General features: G+C 41.0%; 1 protein-coding gene across 5 annotated transcripts in view; it reads right to left on the reverse strand.

Moving 5' to 3' along the window:
* Nucleotides 1-20,479, reverse strand: part of arvcfb (ARVCF delta catenin family member b) — a 260,772-nt gene that overhangs the window by 70,778 nt on the left and 169,515 nt on the right. For all 5 annotated transcript variants that reach the window (XM_061672972.1, XM_061672973.1, XM_061672974.1 and 2 more), the window contains one exon: nucleotides 9,719-10,224. In XM_061672972.1, coding sequence (XP_061528956.1) covers nucleotides 9,719-10,224 — 506 coding nt within the window. The remainder of the gene's footprint in view (nucleotides 1-9,718; nucleotides 10,225-20,479) is intronic.

Consider the following 20,479-nt stretch of genomic DNA (forward strand, 5'->3'; position numbering starts at 1 on the left):
CATTGCATGAAGATATTGTTCTGTGTTTTAGCCAAATGGGCATGAGCGTAGTTTCAGGAGTTTGGTAAATGTAAACACATGAAGAATTTGAAGAAAAAAAAGAAAAAAAAAGTTTGATTTGGATTAACTTTCCAGTGTTTTGAAGGTGGTGTGACCGAGCCTTTGATAGAACTGCAGCCTTGTACAAGCCTTTTTCTTTGTTTGTTTAAATCAACTCAACTCAACTTTATTTCAAGAGCACTTTAAGAAAAATGGAGGACGGCAGGATACTGAAATGGTAATATCACGATCTTTGCGTGCTTGACAACACTCATGTTTGCTACAAACTGAAGTTTAAATGTAAAGAAAAAACTGCAGTTTTCAAACAGCCATTAGTTGTCTATTGGCGAGTAACACACTTACAGAAGGAATGTCCTCTCTCTTGCTTCACTTTACTTCATTTTAATGCCAGCTATCATCCCTCGCCAGTGTTGGAAAAGTTTATTTTCTACACAAAGTCATTCAAAGTTCAGTTCACTGTTTCAAAAATGAACCAGTCCTTCAGTTCCAGTTCATCATTTCAAAAATTGAACTAAGTTCACCATTCCAAAGATGAAATAGAACTAAAAATGACACTGAGCGTTCTATTTTAAGCGCCGTTTATTCCAAATGTTTAATTCCTGTGGGCGGCACGATGACCGACTGGTTGGCACAACCAACCTCACTCTGAGGTCCCGGATTCAAATCCGACCTCGCCTGTGTGGAGTTTGCAAGCTCTCCCTGTGGCTACTTGGGTTTCTCCGGGTACTCCAGTTTCCTCCAACATTCCAAAAACATGCATGGTAGGATAATTGAAGACTCTAAATTGTCCATAGGTGTGAATCTTAGTGTGAATGTTTGTATGTTTATATGTGCCCTGCGATTGGCTGGCGACCAGTTCAGGGTGCACTCCACCTCTTGCCCAGAGTCAGCTGAGATATGCCAGCTCGCCCGCGACCCTAATGAGGATAAGGGGTTCAGATGGATGTTTAATTCCTTTTCTTTAACTCAACTTCCACGCTGAGTGTCATTCTCCCTCCCCTGCTATGTTTCTCCTCGTCTCTGTCTGGGCTGCACGCAATCAGTGATTACAGCCTAAGAAGCAGATTTGATTGGCTGAAGGGGTTGGCTGAACTAGCATGTGATTGGTCGGTATGGTTCAACACTACCATAAAGCCTGTAATCTGTTGCGGCGGCCCATATGTTTTGAATCATAACCTTTCTTTTTTGGCTATAGTGTGGGTACGTATGGGACTGCTTCTGGGTCCGGATGCGATTGAGTGAGCCAGAGCAAGTAGTTTACCTCCTTAGATTGCTAGCTAGTTAGTTAATAAATAGTTGCCTTTCTCTAAAGTGTCCCATGTGTGTGCATCCACAGAGCCAAAGCCGTTCCCAGCGGCTCGTTGCGTCGTGAGTGGCGCGCGACGGGTTTTACCAGCACAATGAAAATGTATCTAGTCCAGAAAAAACTATCATGTCCATTGTATCTATGGAACAATAACCAGCCCTCCTCTGCCCCTAACTGGCTAGCACCAAGACAAGACTTGTACTTTTAGTGGATAATGATTCGTTGAAACACTTCAGCTACACACACACATACGTGGGTAAGCAATGCTGTGCATTTGTGGATGCAGATTCACCATGCTTTATGCGTCCCTGCTCATTTTTATACATCTCAGATGCAGGTCGCACATCAAACGAGATCCCTGAAGAAGGTTAACATAGCCGTTGGAAACGGGCTGCCGATTCACAGGCCCACACAACAGGTGCCAATATTCACCGTCAAAAACTGTGATCATTAAAATGCTGTAAATAGTCCAAAACGGTTTAGCATGATGCAAAACAAATACTAAACAATAAAAAAGGGTGGAAAAGTACTAATAAAGGAGAAAGTTAGCAGAGCTCTTTTAACAGGCTGTCGACTCGGTTTTCTCCGGGCACTCCGATATCCTTCCACATCCCAAAAACATGCATGTTATGTTAATTGAAGACTCTAAATTGCCCGTAGGTGTGAATGTGAGTGCGAATAGTTGTTTGTTTCTATGTGCCCTGCGATTGGCTGTCAACCAGTTCAGGGTGTACCCCGCCTCCTGCCCGATGATAGCTGGGATTGGCTCCAGCACACCCACGACCCTAGTGAGGAGAAGCGGCTCAGAAAATGGACGGATGGATGGATAGATGTTGATTGAAGTTAAAATTGAGTGAAATCAATCACAAAGTTTTAGACATCTCTATTTATGAATGACTACCTCAATCTGTCAGTTCTGATATCAAACCCCACGTTTTTCCTGCACTTTTATCATACTCGCTTGAAATTAATCAGCAACACTCCTGTTTTCTACCTATCAGTACTGTGAAGGCTTTTTTTAAATCAATAAAGCTGTGTTTCCTAGATGAATGATTAAGTCTTTCATCTGCCATCAGTTGAGTCTTGGTGAGGAGAGATGAAAATCTTACACAAGAAGTCCCTCGTGTCTAGAATGAAGGGTTGAAATAAAGTTTCTGTATGTTACGCATACTGCTTTTAAGCTCTAATTATTCCTTTCTGGTTTATTTTATGAGAAACATTTGAAAGGGTAAACAGCCTGTTTAATAATGTAAAGTTAACGCTTGGATACAACCAGCATGTGTATGTGTGACCGAAAACAGCAAGAAAAGAAAAGCTTAAGTGGTTGTAAGATGACTTTCTCTGTTTAGTTATTTTTCTTTACATTTGCCCTCTCTTTGATGCTTGGGCTTTCCATGAACATGGGCCATGGAATGGCACTGGAGCCGAGGTTATGACTTATTACATTATCTGCTAAGCACAGACAGAAATTATGCTCTTCTGGCTCGACTATTAAGTTTGTCCTGCTTATTAATGTTCCCCCCCCCCACCCATTCCTTATGTGACTCTATCTCAGTTGGTAAACAGAGGAAATGAACCTGTCACAACAAACACTACAAACAAGATAGATAGGCTATATGTAAATGCAATTTTTTTGCCATAATTTCAAAGTCTTTAGTGTATTACGGCTGGGGCATTTCAATTAAGATAAACACATCAGTTCTCTCTTTTTTGTATAATTAAGAACTTTGAGCAATCATTTAAAGGATGTTGTTAGAATGGTGCCCATTACTGCAGAATGTACTTGAGTTTGATTGTTGCATGCACATTTGTAGCAACATGGAGCTTAAGTATCAAGGCAATTGTGGTGTATTTGTGTTGCTAAGATCATCAGGTCCATGTCAGTCACCACAAAATGAGATTTGGTTTGACTAGTGAATATGATCAAGATGCAGTAGAATATTAAAATATTTAACTGTTTATTATTGAAGTACTTAATAAATTTAAAGGCAGTTATGGGTCAAAGGGAAATTATGACAAAATATATCGTAATTCGTCCTTGGTGGAAGATGCATTTTCACTTGTGTCCTGAGACATCCTGGTAGACTTTAATGGTAACTACAGACCTTTTTGTAAACACATAACATGGTCTAATACACTGTGACATGTCTAACATATCAAAAGCAAGCACGTTTCATTATCTGTATTGTTGGGAATGTGATGATGGTGCAAAGTTAATCACTGCCAATGGAATGAGGTGATCATCATGTTTCTCCAGGATGTATAAAGAAGGATTGGGATGTGAATGTGAGATGTTTTCTCTGAGAATTAGCCATCAAGGGTTCGGGTTCTCCTTATGACTCCGTCCCTCCTCACACCTTTTAAGGAGGTTTTCCCCTCACATAGTGCAGTCAGTTATACCCATTATTAATAGCAGTCTGTCATCTGGGGTGTTCCTTAAAGTTTTAAACATGCTGCAGTGCAACCCCTGCTTAAGAAATACGGCGTAGATGTTAGTGTACTAGCCAATTTTAGACCCATGTCAACTTTACCTTTCATTTAACAAACTCTGGAAAAGGTTTTTCACGTTCAGCTGAAGACATTCCTGAATGTATAATGTCCTGAAGGTCTTCCAGCCTAGTTAACATGCTGCACATTACAGACAGCTTTATGAAGAATTTTCAATGACATACTCCTGGCAAATAATTCTGACGACAATGTGGCGTTTGATACTGTGGACCACACCCCTCAGGATTGGTTTCTACCCTATATGGCAGACATGCTGCACATTACAGACAGCTTTATGAAGAATTTTCAATGACATACTACTGGCAAATAATTCTGACGACAATGTGGCGTTTGATACTATGGACCACAGCCCTCGGGATTGGTTTCTACCCTATATAGCAGACAAAACTATGTGTGTAAGCCTTTGTAGTTCTGAGTTCCGATCTGCTCCGCTTTATTATGGGGTTCCACAAGGTTCAATTTTAGAGCCACTGCCTTTATCTTGCATTTGCTGCTGCTGGTTTCTATCTTGAGAAAGCATTCCATTGCTATGCTTGACAATCAGATTGATGTGACACTAAAGAAAGATTATTTCTCCTTTAAACCACTTTTGTTGTCTTGAAGACATTAAAGCCTGGATGGCCTTCAGCTTTTTCAGTTATAATGAAAAGAAAACCAAAGCGATGGTGTTTCGTCCCAGTAGTAAATCTCCTCGTTAGCTTGGGCCCTTTGGCACATTTTATGAAGCCAAAAGTCTCAAATAATCAATTTGGACAATGATTTGAAATTGGATCAGCAAATTGATGTGGTAGGTGAGTCCAAGTTTTTTCACCTCAGGCGGCATGTTGAAACAATATTCCATGCCTTTATCACATCTTGGTTAGATTACTGTAATGCACGCACTCTGCACTCCACGTCCTCCCTTAAACAGCTCCAGTTGGATCAAAATGCTTCTGCTCATCTTTTAATTGGAACACAAAAGAATGAACAAATAACTCCTATATAGGCCTTCATCCACTGGGTGCCTGTGCACAGAGTTAATTTTAAGATTTAGAAATTTGCAATTCGGCCTGCATTAGCTCAAGTTGCTTCATTCCTACACTCCTGCCGGATGCCGCTGGTCAGCTGACCAGCTGCTCCTGACCAAATTCTAAGCCAACTCCCAGAGGGGGTAGAGCTCTTTCTATTACTTGGCCCAAACTATGAAGTGACCTCCTGGTCACTCGACAAGCCCCCTGACTGTGAATTTGTAGAACCAGCCTTAAATTTTTTTTATTCCTTTCCTTGAACACATGAAACGCTTCCCTTGTTTTAGTGTCTTGTTTTTATTGTATTAAATTTGTTTAATTGTTATGGTGAATTGTCTATTGATTACTTTTCATCAGATATCCTATTACATTCTCCACTTCTACCGTACTTTTTCCTTGCAAGTCTCTAAACCTCACAACTATTAATAGTGGTATTTGCACCTGCATGAGTGCAATGAGCATCTGTCCCTCAACTCCCGCCCCCCTCCAAAAACAAGAATAGATCACACCACATTTTGGTGGAATGACACAAGTCTAAGAAGATGAAAATTGAAATAAATAAGATGGACATGACTCAGTAAAAAAACAAAAACAAAACAAAACCAAAAAAAATGATTGGTTCCTCCAATGTGGAAAATACATAAACATCCAGATAATTTTTCACCAGGAGGGTAAAGGATAACTCTGTGGTTTTACAGTCACAGACCACTCCCACGGCCAATTCTTATGAAACGACAACCAAAAAAAAGGTTTCTATATTTAAAACCCCTCAATTATATGTAATTGTAGAAAAACCTGGTGAATGCTCCCCACATGGGCTGGGGCTTCAAGCTGAGCTTGCATTGTGACTAGGCTTTTTCACTGGGACAAGCACACTGGAGAGGGAAACCTAAAGATGGAGACTCAGTGAATGAGAGGGTGTTTGGGGGGAAATAAATCTATACAGTACAAGGAATCAACAGTGTAGAAAATGAATGGAGAGAAGAAAAAGATTGCAGGATTACAAAGGGGATGAGAGAAAAGAGTAGAAAAAGGGTTCCTCTGCGTTCCTTTTACTATTTCTTGTGCTGCAGCGTTATTTTTAGCAAATGCAATGCAGTGTTGTAAAGGCAATCATTTCTGCTGAGCCAAAGTCATCGCTCACCATGACATCTCTGTCAAAGTGCAAAAACGTACACAGTTCGTACACTTGAGGAAGCAACTGTTTCTGGAGATCACTACCCATGCCAAAACTCTGTAAATCGAGGGAAGTTGCAAATAAAAATTACTTTGAATTCATTATTTTTCCAATGTATGCTTGAGTGCCACACATCTTCACAAGCAACATCTATTTGGAGACAATAAAAAACCCTTCCTGCAATGGAAATGTTATTGTTCTCTTGGGTTGCTGTATTCAACTGTATTTGACGGTGCAAAAAGATCAGGTTCACATTCCTCACACAGAAAACAAAAGCCTACTTTCAGATAACAATGAAAAGTGAGACAGAGTCACACACATTCACGTATGCATTACACTTAAAACAGAACCTGTCCTGATAGGAAGCAAAGTTTTGAAATCGTAAACTTCTTTACATCTCAGCTATTGTTTTTCTGTCCAGTGTTTACCGACATGATTATTTTTTATCAAATTTTATGTGCAACAAATGAAGCTGAAGGATAAGTTGTTGTGATTATCTGTGAGCTAAATCTTTGTTGAAAGCTAATGCCTCGATGGACAAATAATAAATCAATTGTTCCTCTTTAAATTCCAAAAAAAGAGACATAATTCAGGCATTTTTAGAGATGATAATAACTGATTGATCAAGCTTTGTGGACATTTCTAATAAATAACAAATAAATTACCGGTAATAGTGAACTGAAGCGCAAATTGTAGATAAATACAGTTGATGGAGAGAACAACTTCTATTCTATTCATGTTGAACCAAACGCATTGGAACTATTCTGCAATGACAAAATTACATACTACAAGTCTTTTATGTGAACAATCCAATGGAAACTATTGCAAAAATGGTGCAACAAAAAAACTGTATTTAGTTACTTGTGGTTAAACAACAAAGTCGACCTAACATTTAGAATTCCAGGAATGGTGCGATTAAGGACGTGCTCCATCTGTTACTGAATTCGCAGTGAATATCAACCCAACAAAATGAATGTTTATGCTGATTGAACTGAAGGCATTATACAGTAGATATGGTTGGGTTATTTCCTTCCTTACCCCCTTCCATCCATCCATCTTCTATACCGCTTATTTTTATTAGGGTCGCAGGTGAGCTGGAGCCTATCTCAGCTGACTTTGGGCAAGATACAGGGTACACTCTGGAATGGTCGCCAGCCAATTGCAGAGCAAATACAGACAAATAACCATTTACAATCACATTCACATCTAAGAACAATTTGTCGTCTCCAATGAACCTAACATGTTTTTTTTTTTTTTTGGTGGGAGAAAACCTACAAAAGCACAGAGAGAACATGCAATCTCAGGAAGCCCGGAGCCCAGATTCAGACCCCTAACTTCAGAACTGAGGCAAGTGTGCTCACCACTCGCCCATAGTGCCTGCAGTTATGTCCATTTTATTAATTTTTTTTGTTGCCAAACAGATGGAGAAATTTGTATTTATGCTACTGACAACAGCTGCCACTCTAATAGAGCCACAAACAACCACTTCTCAACATTGAATGAGTAATAAAAGATTGCGGGATTGACATACTTAGCATACGCCAGAATGGAATATACACACCCTTAGTAAAATATTGGAGCAGTGATGCCAATTTCTTTATTTTTGCAGCAGACCGAAAACGTTTGCATTTAACATCAGAAGATGAATGTGTGAGAAGAGATCACCAATTTCAACTTTCAATTCCGGGCATTTGAAATGAGCAATAATAAGAATAAGAATAACAATAATAATAATAATGCATTCGACTTACAGTATATTGCGCTTTTCAAGGGACTCAAAGATGCTTTACAATTACAGACATTATTCAATACTTAGTCACACCCTGGTGGTGATAAGCGACTTGTGTAGACACAGCTGCCCTGGGGCAGTCTGTCAGAAGCGTGGCTGCAATTCTGCGCCTATGGCCCCTCAGACCACCACCAAACATCCAACCACATTCATTCAATTGGAATCCGATACACACCTTAGAAGTACCACCTTTGTCAATGGATGAAAAATAAGTTATTGTGAACCTAAAAGAAGATGCAACACAAACAATGGCTCTAGCCAATACAACAATCTGGAACAAGAAATAAATCACTGGTATATCAAGTAACAATTGTCAAATGGGAAAGATCATGGAAAACAACAGTCATTGATGTCATTTTCTGACATTTTCAGAACTGTAACAAAACAACTGTTAGCATGAACAGGAACAACATCCAGAGGGCACGAGTGAAGGTCATGAACATGAACAAATTTGTAGAATGCAGGCTAGAAGGAGCAAATCACGCATCATTAAGAATAGGAAGGCCAGGCTGGAATTTACAGAAAAGTGGAGAGATGAGCCTCACGGTTGCTGAACAAAGTTTCATGGACGAGTGAGCCAAAGATTAGCCCTAACAAAAGAAAAGGAAAGGCTTAAGTTTGGAGAAGGAATTTACTTGCTCAGGATCCGAAAAATAAAAGTTGATGAAACACAGATGTAATTTTATGGCTTGGGCTTGCAAGGACTCTTTTGTGATGAGCTCGTTAATTGCCCTCGATTAACAACATGATGGCAGCAGAAAACTAAATTCAGAAGTCTACAGAAACATCTTTAGCACAATCAACTTTTCATCATTCAGCGAGATAATGTCTAAAACACCACCGCCGAAAGAACATAAGAGTTCATCTGGGTAAAGAAGTAGAAGATTTTTGACGGACCAAGTCAATGTCCAGAATTAAAGCCTACAGAGCATACATTTTACTTGCAAGGGGAGACTAAATGTAAGAACCCCCAAAACAAACAATTACCTGAAAGAGGCAGCAGTGAAAGCCTGGACAAGCATCACAAAAGAAGAAGGCAAGGTTGGGGTTGACATGCAGGAAACTACTTACCGGTAAGTGTCACAATACATATCGATAAAAAAATAAATTAAAAAAAGCACTCTCGTAATTAAAAAGATGCATGCCTTTATGTAGTGGCAGCAGCATAACTTGATTAATTCGCAGACATGCAGACAAGGTCAGTCATATATTGTCAATTATTTTAAATTCCAAAATCTAACAACTCTGTCACAATAAATTATTTTTAAGTTCATTTCTGAGGCCCCTGCTCGTTAGCTCCACGATGTTGAGCAATGGTTAATTTCTTTATTGTGTACTGTATTGATGTGATGCATTGGCTGTCTCTATGCTGTTTTTTATACATATTTGAGAAATGCAGTCTATTGCGCTTACATTTCACTGTAAGCATGAACAAACCTGCAGCAAATATCTAAATTATGTTAATAAATTAAGGAGCAAAACTAAATTTAGAAGAGAGAAAACTCTCCAGGGGGCAATAAGTTAATGTTGGCAATTTGATGAACCGCTAACTTTTTAACCTTTCATCCATTTGTAAGTGCATGCATCTGTCACTGCACTGGTTTAATCTGCTACACCCAAAACAAATAACTAATTTGGGGATGATGAAAACCAAGCATTCAGCTTGTTAAAACGAAACGTTCACTCCACATATTAGATATTACTGTATTTGTGCATAAAACTGCTTTATTAGAGCCAGGATATTTTCAAATGCCCAAGTTGGCATGTTTGTAAAAGATGTTATGAATAATATAACAAAAAAAGAATGTCCTTTTAATTATTAAAATGTGACATTTTTGCATTATTAATTAAAAAGTAAATCGATTTCTTACCAGTGATGAGCTCTCGAACCTCCATGTCATTGGTCTTCCTCAGCAGGCGGATGAGGGCAGGAATGCCATCACAATTTTTGATTGCCACCTTATTGTCATTGTCCTTGCCGTAGGAGATGTTGCGCAAGGCACCGCAAGCCTTGCGGTGGACCTCAGACTTGGGGTGGTCCAGAAGCCCCACCAGGACAGGAATTCCCTTCAGCTGGCGCACATCCTTTTTGATTTTATCATTTTCATAACATAGGTGCTGCAAATAGGCAGCAGCATTGGACTTCACAGGGTCGATGGGGTGGCCCAACATGGCAATGACCTCTGGAAGATCTGGGTCACGCCAGCGTGGATCCTTACGAATGCTGTCAATTGAAGGTGAACGTCGACCGCCCATACGATCCAGACTGGCCATGCTCCCTCGCTCTGGCTGGGCCAGTGGCGCAGAATATATGCCATGGATGTACGGGTGGCGTTCATCTATCAGCTCTGTATCAATGGGTTCATCTGGGTAGCCCCTGGAAAATGCAGAGAAAGAGGACAATGAGGATCAGAGGGATGGCGGGGCTAAATACAGGGTAACTGCGATATGTCTGAGAGAAGAATTAGCTAGGTGGCGGAATAGAGAAAATGAGACCAGTGACTAATGAGGGGGTGAAAGAAAGGTGAAACGATGTGGGTGTCAGGAAGGAGTGGTGTCCATTGAGAGAAACACAGACACACAAATACTGAATGATGTTTGAATCTGTTTGAAATTAGTCGGTTTTAAAAGAAAATGCATTAAGTATAATAGTGAAAAATGGTTTGCGCATATGCTTGTAAATCCCTTCTCATTAGTTAAAAGCATATGACATAAATCAAATTATTTCCCTCGATCCCATTGCCAATATAAGGACAAAGGAGAAATTAAAATAGTATGCTATGTAGTGTCATAGCCAAGTGAACAGAAAAACAGTCTACTAGTGTTGGTAGTATTAGTAGAACTACAGATAAGATGCATCAAATGAAATTGTATTATTATCATGTATTAAAGATTTTTTTTTACGTCGTCTCTTGCTATTTACAGAGTTGGAGGGATTTCATTTCTTTGGCTAGAGAAACCAAGATTACTGTCCTCCAGGGTTCATTATAAACCTTCCTTTTCCCTCGCAGCGCAGACTGGCATGCAAAAGAATTAGACCGTTTTTAATCAATACATCTCTCAGGCTTTCACCGCTAATGTTAGCTACATTACCATTAATATCCTAAAGGCTAGGGAGCTAATAACTGCATGCTGTCAGTGACGGAAGTCCTCTGGGGGAGGAATAAGGGAGTTGTCAATGAAGGTTCATCGATGGGTCCCTTCAACCAAGCCTATCTACCACAATCAAGTCCATGATTTTTTGTACACACCATTCTCAAGAGGTCATGCATGGGAATCACATTGACTCCACATAGCAACAATACAGGGGTTCATTTCCATTTTTTAAGGATACATGCAGTCATTTCTATCCTGTGCCTAGCAATTCATTTTTGAGGCTCTTAAATAATAGTGTATTTGAACAAGTTCAAGGATGAAAATGGATGGTATATTTAGCATAATGTGCCGCTGCGTTAAAATACAGTTGAAAGAAAAAGTACAGGCATTGTGGAAACTTTTGAAGTTACCTTGACTTCATAAATTGGTCATAAAATGGAATCTGAACTACATCTAAGTCACCAAATAGACTAACAGCAGGGATCTCGTTTGATGTGCATCCCACGTCTGAGATTCACAAAAATTAGCAGGGACGCAAGAAGCATATTTATTCTGCATCCGTAGACTCATGGTTTAACATCTGCCCTACGTACAGTATGTCTGTCTGTCTGTGTGTGTGTGTGTGTGTGTGTGTGTTCCCCACTTAAAACACACACACACAAACACACAGATATGGGAAAGTTAACTGTTAAGAAACCATAAGCACTGCAATAATAATAAGCAATATTCAGGGAGAAGTTAACTTCAACGAACCCATTTTCAGCGTTATTGGATTGACAAGGTCTCACATCACAGTCCGGCAGCTGGAGGCTGGGCCTTATTTTACATTTCATCCTGTATTTAACCAGGTAAACCCTTTTTGAGAGATTAAAATCTCTTTTTTAAAAGCCAAGGGGCAGAAAGAAAAAAAATAAAGACTAAAAAAAGGGTGATATTAAAATGTATGGCATCTGATTTAAAAACAGTGACAAGGCTCAAATCCTTTAGCGTACATACATGACTACATGACTTCACTATATATAAATATATAGTTGTTTGGGAAGGAGCACAAAACCATATGTGTGGAGAACCGCTATTAAAACCTCTGAAGTATGGGAGAGGGGGCTTCATGGTTTCTTTATGGAATCTTACTGAACCGAAACAGAATTGTTAAGAGGAATCATTGAAAATTCCTCCTTACCGATATGCGGGTCGGATCTGCAAACATTGTTGAGTTTAACTGCCAAAGATGGGTTAACTAGTCATTGAATCCAAAGGTTCAAATACAGTACTTTCCATGTTATGTTCGATATGAACATGTAACCATATCACTGTTTGTGTGACATTAGTTTAAGAAAACCTTGTGAAATGTTGTGACCTACAGTGCAGTAAAAAAGTATTTTAAGTTCACCCGGGTTATATTTGTCTGATATTATATATATATATATATATATATATATATATATATATATATATTAAACAAAGTGGGGAAACGATGCAAAAATATAAGAGTTTGAGAAGGGGGCCGATACTTTTTCATGGTCAGATCGCATTTCATGACCACTTTATGCAAAAATCCAGGTGATTCCAGAAGGTTTTGGATACTTTTTCTTGCAACTGTATTTGTAGCCCTGATTAGGGCTACAAATACTTAGTGTGTGGCAGTAAAAGTTATGGGGAACGGACTTCAACTAGAGCGGTACACCTTTAACATCTTCCTGCTCATCCCACAGTTTGAGATTCTAATTATGTAATCCATTTGCTGTTTTCGGCGTTTTGTAGATCTTTGATGTGTGGTGGTTTAGTTGTGCGACAAAATGTTGGCCAATGGTCATGGTTGGCACATAATTCCAGTGAGAGCTCAAGCTTCAATGAGTTTATGTTAATTATGCGTTTTCATAGGTTTTCGCTGGCATGCTGGGAAAAAGGAAGTAAGACCTCCATGTGCCATCTTGCTGGAAATCGTCTGTATTCCTCTGATGATATGTCTCTCAGTAGCCCCGCAGTAACAACACCAGCTTTTATAGTTACACTAAGATTCTACTGCTGGGGGAATTGATACACTGCAAATCGCTTGAGCGATGAAACATAATATTATATCCTCAACTCAGCTAGATGGCGAAAAAGGAATTACCAGACAATGAGGGAAGAACTACTCTATGTCAGTCCAAATGCATCCAACATGAACCAAAAAAACGAGGTACTGTAAGAGTGAGGAGGAAACTCCTGGACAGCTTTGGTTGTTATGTGCAACGTTAAATGCAGCACACTTTAATAGATCACCACCTTTTGTGTATGCCTGAAATTTGTCATTTAACGCATTATACACCAAGAATGTTTATGTTTCAAAGACACTCTCGTAAGCATAGAAATACAACAATGACAACAAAACCTTTTCCATGTAGGTTGAAAAAAAAAGAGCACAAATAGACGGGTAACCACAAAACAGGAGGGGCCACTAAAGCCTCGATTCAAATTATTGCAATGATTCATTTAAAAAACTACAACTCTGCGGCATGGTTACATAGAAAACACTTTCCAATACGTGCTGCCTAAGAGCTTCCTTAGGAAACACATTCCCACCCTCTGAGGTCATCATCAATTTATTTTTCTTTTTTCTGCGATGTTATTTAAGGAAGCTAATGCACAGAACATTCTCAGGATCCTTACCAATGACCCATGATTCACTGAAGTCTCTTGTTCACAGAATATCTTTAGCCGTAGTTTTCAATCTTATTTCCCCATATTTTAAACATAGATGAGATGAACAGTTGCACAGCTCTCAGTTTGCTTAGATCTTGGCTGACATGACCAGGCTTTTGGAAAAGAAGACGTTATGCGGCTGAGTGATGGGAATGTCAGGATTTGCATTTAAATTGGCGCCACTGTGTGTACACAGGGGTGTTTTCAGCAGGACGTGAAAGGGCTGTGAGCTTTTGGCTCTTGTATGATTACAGTAGATCATTCTCTTCATGTTGATAAGGCATTTGAATAGGTTATTTGTGTGTGCACTCATCTACAGATGCATGAGTGATCCTCAAGTGGCAGTGAACATAGGCGAAATGGATATTCACTGTTCCCAATTATTAGCATACTATATAGAAATTAGGTTAAATAAATGTGCATACATTATGGCATCTGCTGTTTCTCCTCTCTGTTTAGTTTATGATACTTATTAAGCACAGACTGGGTTAATAATTAGTTTCCCAGCTGAGCCAAACTAAAGTAACTTTATTTAAGGCCACATAAAAGTCACAGTTTTCATGTAGTATGTGGGAAAAGGACCTTTCTGCTGATGAAAAGTGTGAACCAGTCTAATGGATTGCAAACGCAATGAAAACACAAAAAAAATTCAAGAAAAAAAAAAGATCCATCCATCCATTTTCTGTACTGCTTATCCTAACTGGTCGCCGGCAAATAGCAGGGCACATAATCAAACAACCTTTCGCACTCACATTCACATCTACGGACAATTTAGAGTCTTCAATCAACTTACCATGCATGTTTTTGGGATGTGGGAGGAAACTGGAGTACCCGGAGAAAACCCACGCGGGCACAGGGAGAACATGCAAACTCCACACAGGCGGATCCCTGATCCTCAGAACTGTGAGGCATATGTGCTAACCAGTCGTCCACCGGGAGAGAAATTAAAAAAAAAGTGTGATTCAGGAAACAAACAGGTTCGTTCAAAACAAACAAACCAAAAAATTATTAAAGAAAGGCGAATGCGAAGATATTTGAAGCTGCTGGTGTCTCTGGATTCCGAAGAACCTCTCAATGCGAGATCCACCAAAGGCTTGCAGTCATGCATAAAGATAAATTTCGGCCACCCCAAATTTAATCTCATGAAAAGAAGAATTGGCGGTGGGTTGAGAAATAAAAGAAGACTAGTTTTCAAAAAGTTGTATTTACTGTGATACAGGCTGTGCTACTTAGGTTGGTTCAGTTGTATGGAGTTTAAGATGGTTGGTGGAGTGTCACCATGTCACAAAAAGGCTGCAACGTCATCAAGTGCTCGGCCCCGTGAAGGAGCCTTAAGGGGTACTGCATATTAATTCTTATGCAAGAAAACGAACTATCCGACACTGACATAGACCCTATTGTGTACCCATGCAGCATCCTTAAAGGGAAGATCTATCTACTGTATGAGGATGGACTGCAGTGTATAGTTCTTTACAATCGATATATATAGATATATTATTATAGTTAATGTAAATCGAACACAGTGTAGTGGGGCTAAGTCAACTAATTGAATAACAAATATATTAATCTCTAATGAATGGCACCTTCATGATCCTCCTATCAATTACCTTTGCCCTATGATAAAAAGCTGCCCATGACCCTTGTCTCTGGCATGTCAATTGTAAGAAGAGGACTTTGAAAGGATTACAAATTGTCAAAATGTTTTCATCTCTGCGGCATTTGTGGGCATTTGAGTGATTTATGCCAGTAAATCTTTTCTTTGAAATATGGACAGTTGTTGTTTTATGACACAAAATGCTTGACCGAGCAGTACCAAAAATGACAACAAATTGGCCAATCTGGAATCTTTATGTCTTGTTTTTCTTGTTATTTCCCCCCCCCCCCAATGCTCTGCAGTATATTACGCACAACCACCACCGCAGATTTCATTATTTCGAATAGACAGAAAATGTTATTGTATTATTAAGGGGATTCTTCAGGGTAAGCTCAAACATGATAAACAGGAAGCAAAGTATCAAACAGAGTATGCAGCTCTCTGAAGAAATCTTTGGGGAGGATGTAGGAAGAGGTGGGGGGCACGGGTGGTGGTGAGGGTAAGGAAGAGGAGGAGGAGGAGGAGCTGGCTGGTGACAGATCACTTCCATGGGGCATCCCCTACAGACACTACTTGATTACAATGAGACAACCCAACTCTCAATTAAGAAATGTGCATGTGTGTGTGTTTGTGTGCATGTGTGGCCACGATACAAAGATGCAGGTGGCCAGGTGCAGGTTGCCCAAGGAGAAATTAGCCATTGGAGATTGCCTCGTAGACGTCCCAATAGTCTGATCCAGTTCAAAAGCATCTATTAATCACACTGGCATGAGGACACACACACACACACACACACACACACACATTCTGTATGCAGAACCGTGGCAGTGGAAACACACACTGACTCAACGTATAAAAGATGGGTGAAAGAAATTGCAGTGGGATTTAGTCACGGCCAGATAACTGGTGGGTCAGGAGAAAAAGCTAAAGGAGACTGTCAAGTGTGTTAACAGCATAGTCTTGGCAGAGATAAATGGAAAAAGAATTGACGTGCCTTCCTTTTTTCTCGAAAGAGTACAACTGACACCTTTATAAAAGCTGTCAGTGGGCTTCTTAAAGGTAATTGACACTAAAAGGTAAACGCTTGGAAAAAAATGTTCTGACCAAATTAAATACAAAATATTTTGGACAATATTTTACACTCCCTGGCTGGTGACAGATCATTATCCAAATATACAATTGGGGACAGGGAAGAAAAGTATTCCAACCAAATTAAATAAAAAATAAAAAAAAAAAGATGTTCAAAATGAAAAGATGATTGACTTTGTGGTCGTGTCATCGGAATTGCCACCACGTCTTGTACACTCGGGTGACGAGTTGGCTCCGATGGTGGCGGAAGACCTGGCAGACCCACACGTATTTTGAGGGTCTGTTGAGAACGTCTGGCAGAGTCGTGTCAGAAGGAACTTCAACTCCCACCTCAGACAGAACTTCACCCACGTCCTGGGGTAGGCGGGGGACATTGAGTCTGAGTGGACCATGTTCCGTGCCTCTATTGTTGAGGCGGCCGACCAGAGCAGTGGCCGTAAGGTAGTCGGTGCATGTCGTGGCAGCAATCCCCGAACAAGGCCTTTTTGGCCTGTGGGACTTCGGGGGCAGCTGATGGGTACAGGCTGGCTAAGCAGAATGCAGCCTTGGTAGTCGTTGAGGCAAAAACTCGGCGTGGGTGGAGTACGGTGAGGCAATGGAAAATGACTTCCGAACAGCTTCGAGGAAATTCTGGTCCACCATCTGGCGTCTAAGGAGTGGAAAGCAGTGCACCGTTAACAATGTGTATAGTGGGGACGGTGCGCTGCTGACCTCAACTCGGGACGTGTTGAGTCGGTGCGCCGAATACTTCGAAGACCTCCTCAATTCCACCGACTGTATGAACATGATGTTCATTATGGACAATCCGTGATGAGCATAGAAGTCCAATAACAGAACAACGCTCAGGTTCTGGTCGGGGGGGTCGTTCCTCCCGATCACATTCCACCTGGTCTCACTGTCATTGCCCACGTGAGCATTGAAGCAGGAGAACGAGAGAGTCCCCAGCGGAAGCATTCTCCAGCACCCCCTCCAAGGAATCCAAGAAGGGTGGGTACTCGGAAACCGACAGGACGCTCTGGTCCACCAGGGTAACCTCCAATGAACAGGCAGGGGAGGAGCAATAAGTATGCCCACACCTGCTCGGCGCCTCTCATCGTGGGCAACTCCAGAAAGGAAAAGAGTCCAACCACTCTCAAGAGGACTGGTACCAGAGCCCAAAGTGTGTGGAGGTGAGCCTGACTATATCTATTCGGAACTTCTCGACCTCATACACATGGGCTCTTTCCCTAACAGAAAGGTGACATTCCACGTCCCTAGAGCCAGTTTCTTTATCGGGGGATCGGACCGCCAAGGTCCCTGCCTTCGGTCGCCACCCAGCTCACTACGTACCCGACCCCTTTGGCCTCTCCCAAGGTCTTCGAAGTATGGTGAGCCTATAGGAAGGGGGACCCACGTTGCCTCTCAGGGCTGCACCTGGGCGCATGGGTGCAGGTCTGGCCACCCAGCGCTCACCTTCGAGCCCCACACCTACAGGCCTGGCTCCAGAGAGGGGACCCGGTGACCCACATCAGGGGAAGAAAAACCTAGGTCCATTTATATTCATCATCATAAGGGGTTTATGAGCCATGCTTTGTCTGGTCCCTCACCTAGGACATTTGCCATGGGTGACCCTACCAGGGGCGTAAAGCCCCAGACAAATTACGATTGGTCCTAGGCTCATCGGGACACGCAAACCCCTCTACCACAATAAGGTGACAGCTAAGGTTGGTCACCGACATTCCAGAAAATCACACTTCACAAAGATAGGATATTTTAAATGTAAGCCAAGTATTCAGTGCTTAATTGGTGTTCTTCAAGGCTTCACTGCCTCATTTGTGAGAGTGTCGCCACTTATTATGCAGAGCGGGCTTGTTGCATGACAATCACCTGTAGGATTAAACCCGTATTTAAAGTAGGTCTGCTGATATTGCCTCTTGCCTTTTTCCTGGAGGTTGTAGGCTCTTCTTCTGTCTCATCATTTGACCTTTTCCACTTTCCGAAGAAGAACCATTTAACCATTTTTGCTAGCTTACTTTTTTTAATATATCATACAACGTGACCGAGAAGAACAGTTTGACGTGTACAGAGGCACAGGCAGATGCACCAGATTTTAAAGATAAAACTTCTGACAGACTATGATCATTACGAAGACACGTCTTTGTTCCGTCTCTCTGTGCAGCCCGGGACCAAATAACTAATAATAAATAGCAACCTGTGGCTGTGGACCAGTGGACTAGACCACTAATTCTACCCCCCTACATCTTAATTATTCATTTTACCTCGATATGTTGGACAATTATATGCTTCCAAATGTATAGGAACAGTGTGGGGAAGGCCAATGTCTGTTCCAGCATGACAGTACAGCAATGAACAAAACACGGTTCATAAAATGTACGCAAGCCTGCACAGAACCCTGACCATAAGCCCATCCTACACTTTTGGGATGAACCTAAAACAAACAAGGTTTGTCATCAGGCCTTCTCTCGGGTCCAACATAAATGACATCTGACCTCACAAATGTTCATCTGGATGAATAAAACAATTCCCACAGACACACGCCAACAACTTACGAGTGAAATCTGTAATAGCTGCAAAACTGAACAAAGTATATATTTTTTCCATTTTCACACTGTAGATGCAGTGATCACATGGCCAAATACTTTTGTCTACGGTGGAGACAAAAAGTCTTCATCCTGATGTTGAAATGGCAGCTTTTAATGGTAGAAAAAAAATGAGACCACAATAAATCATTGAAAAAATTTCCACCATTATTGTATCTGACCTGGATAACTCGATGAAGGTTATTGATGAAATCATTAAGAGAGGGGAAGTGAAACGAAACAACTGAGATAATGTGGTTGCACAAGTTTGCACACCCTCTTAAACTGGGGATATGGCTGTGTTCAGAATGAACCAATCTGTAATGAGGCAGACATGCCAAATCTTGAACCCCAAAGCAGACAACAAAGGTAGAGCAAATAAACTGAGCTTTATTAAACACAAGGAGCACAAAAATGTGAGAAACAACAATAAATGACAAACAAAATCAACGAAGACAAATGGTGTTCGATAATGTAGTGTCTGTGTGTGTGTGTGTGTGTGTGTGTGTGTGTGTATGTGTGCACCCTCTTAAAACTGGGGATGTAGCTGTTCAGAATTAACCAGTCACATTCAATTTAATTTTGGATGGGAGTCAGCACACCCCGAGCACCACTTAAAGTGCCTTAATTAACCCCAAATAAAGTTTTGATGTTCTAGTAGGCTCATTAGGGCTGCACAATTAATCGAATTTCAATCATGATTGTGATTTTGGGTGCCACGATTAAAGGTCAGCGGACAAAGATGTTAAAAAGGTTCTTGACAACTCTAGAACCCCTTTCCAAACCTTATCTGCCATTTCGAAGTGATTATATAGCAGATATACAGCCGTTAAATCGATAAATATGATTCAGAATGGGCCTTCTGCTTTTTGCATCGAGTGCCTTCCGGTCTTCGGCTCTAATGGTCAAGCAGAATAAAGGACACATATCTGTCGGGTGTGGTGGCGCCTATCTCAGCTAACTCTGGGCGAGAGGCGGGACACTCCCTGGACTGGTCGGCAGCCAATCGCAGGGCACATATAGACCATTTGCACTCACATTAACACCTACGGGCAATTTCAAGTCTTCAATTAACCTACCGTGCATGTTTTTAGGATGTGGGAGGAAACCGGATTACCCGGAGAAAACCCACGCGGCACGGGGAGAACATGCAAACACCACACAGGCGAGGCCAGATTTGAACCCACGCCCTCAGAACTGTGAGGCAGATGTGCTAACCAGTCGCCCACCATGCAGTCATCAATAATAATAATAATAATAATAATACATATTGCATACGACTTATGATTGGCTGGCGACCAGTTCACAGTGTACCCCGCCTCTCGCCCGCAGATAGCTGGGATAGGCTCCAGCACACCCGTGACCCTAGTGAGGATAAGTGTTACAGAAAATGGATGGATGGATGGATGGATGGCATACTACTTATCGAGTGCTTTTCAAGGCACTCAAAGACACTTTATAATTCCACACATTATTCATTCACTCCACAGTCACACCCTAATGCTACTTGTATAGCCACGGCCGTCCTAGGGCAGTTGTTTTTTCTTCCCCTCACTAAAAGATTGTTTTTGATTGAAAAAAATAGGTAACAA

The sequence above is a fragment of the Phycodurus eques genome, chromosome 3, assembly GCF_024500275.1.
Source record: "Phycodurus eques isolate BA_2022a chromosome 3, UOR_Pequ_1.1, whole genome shotgun sequence".
NCBI lineage: Eukaryota > Metazoa > Chordata > Actinopteri > Syngnathiformes > Syngnathidae > Phycodurus > Phycodurus eques.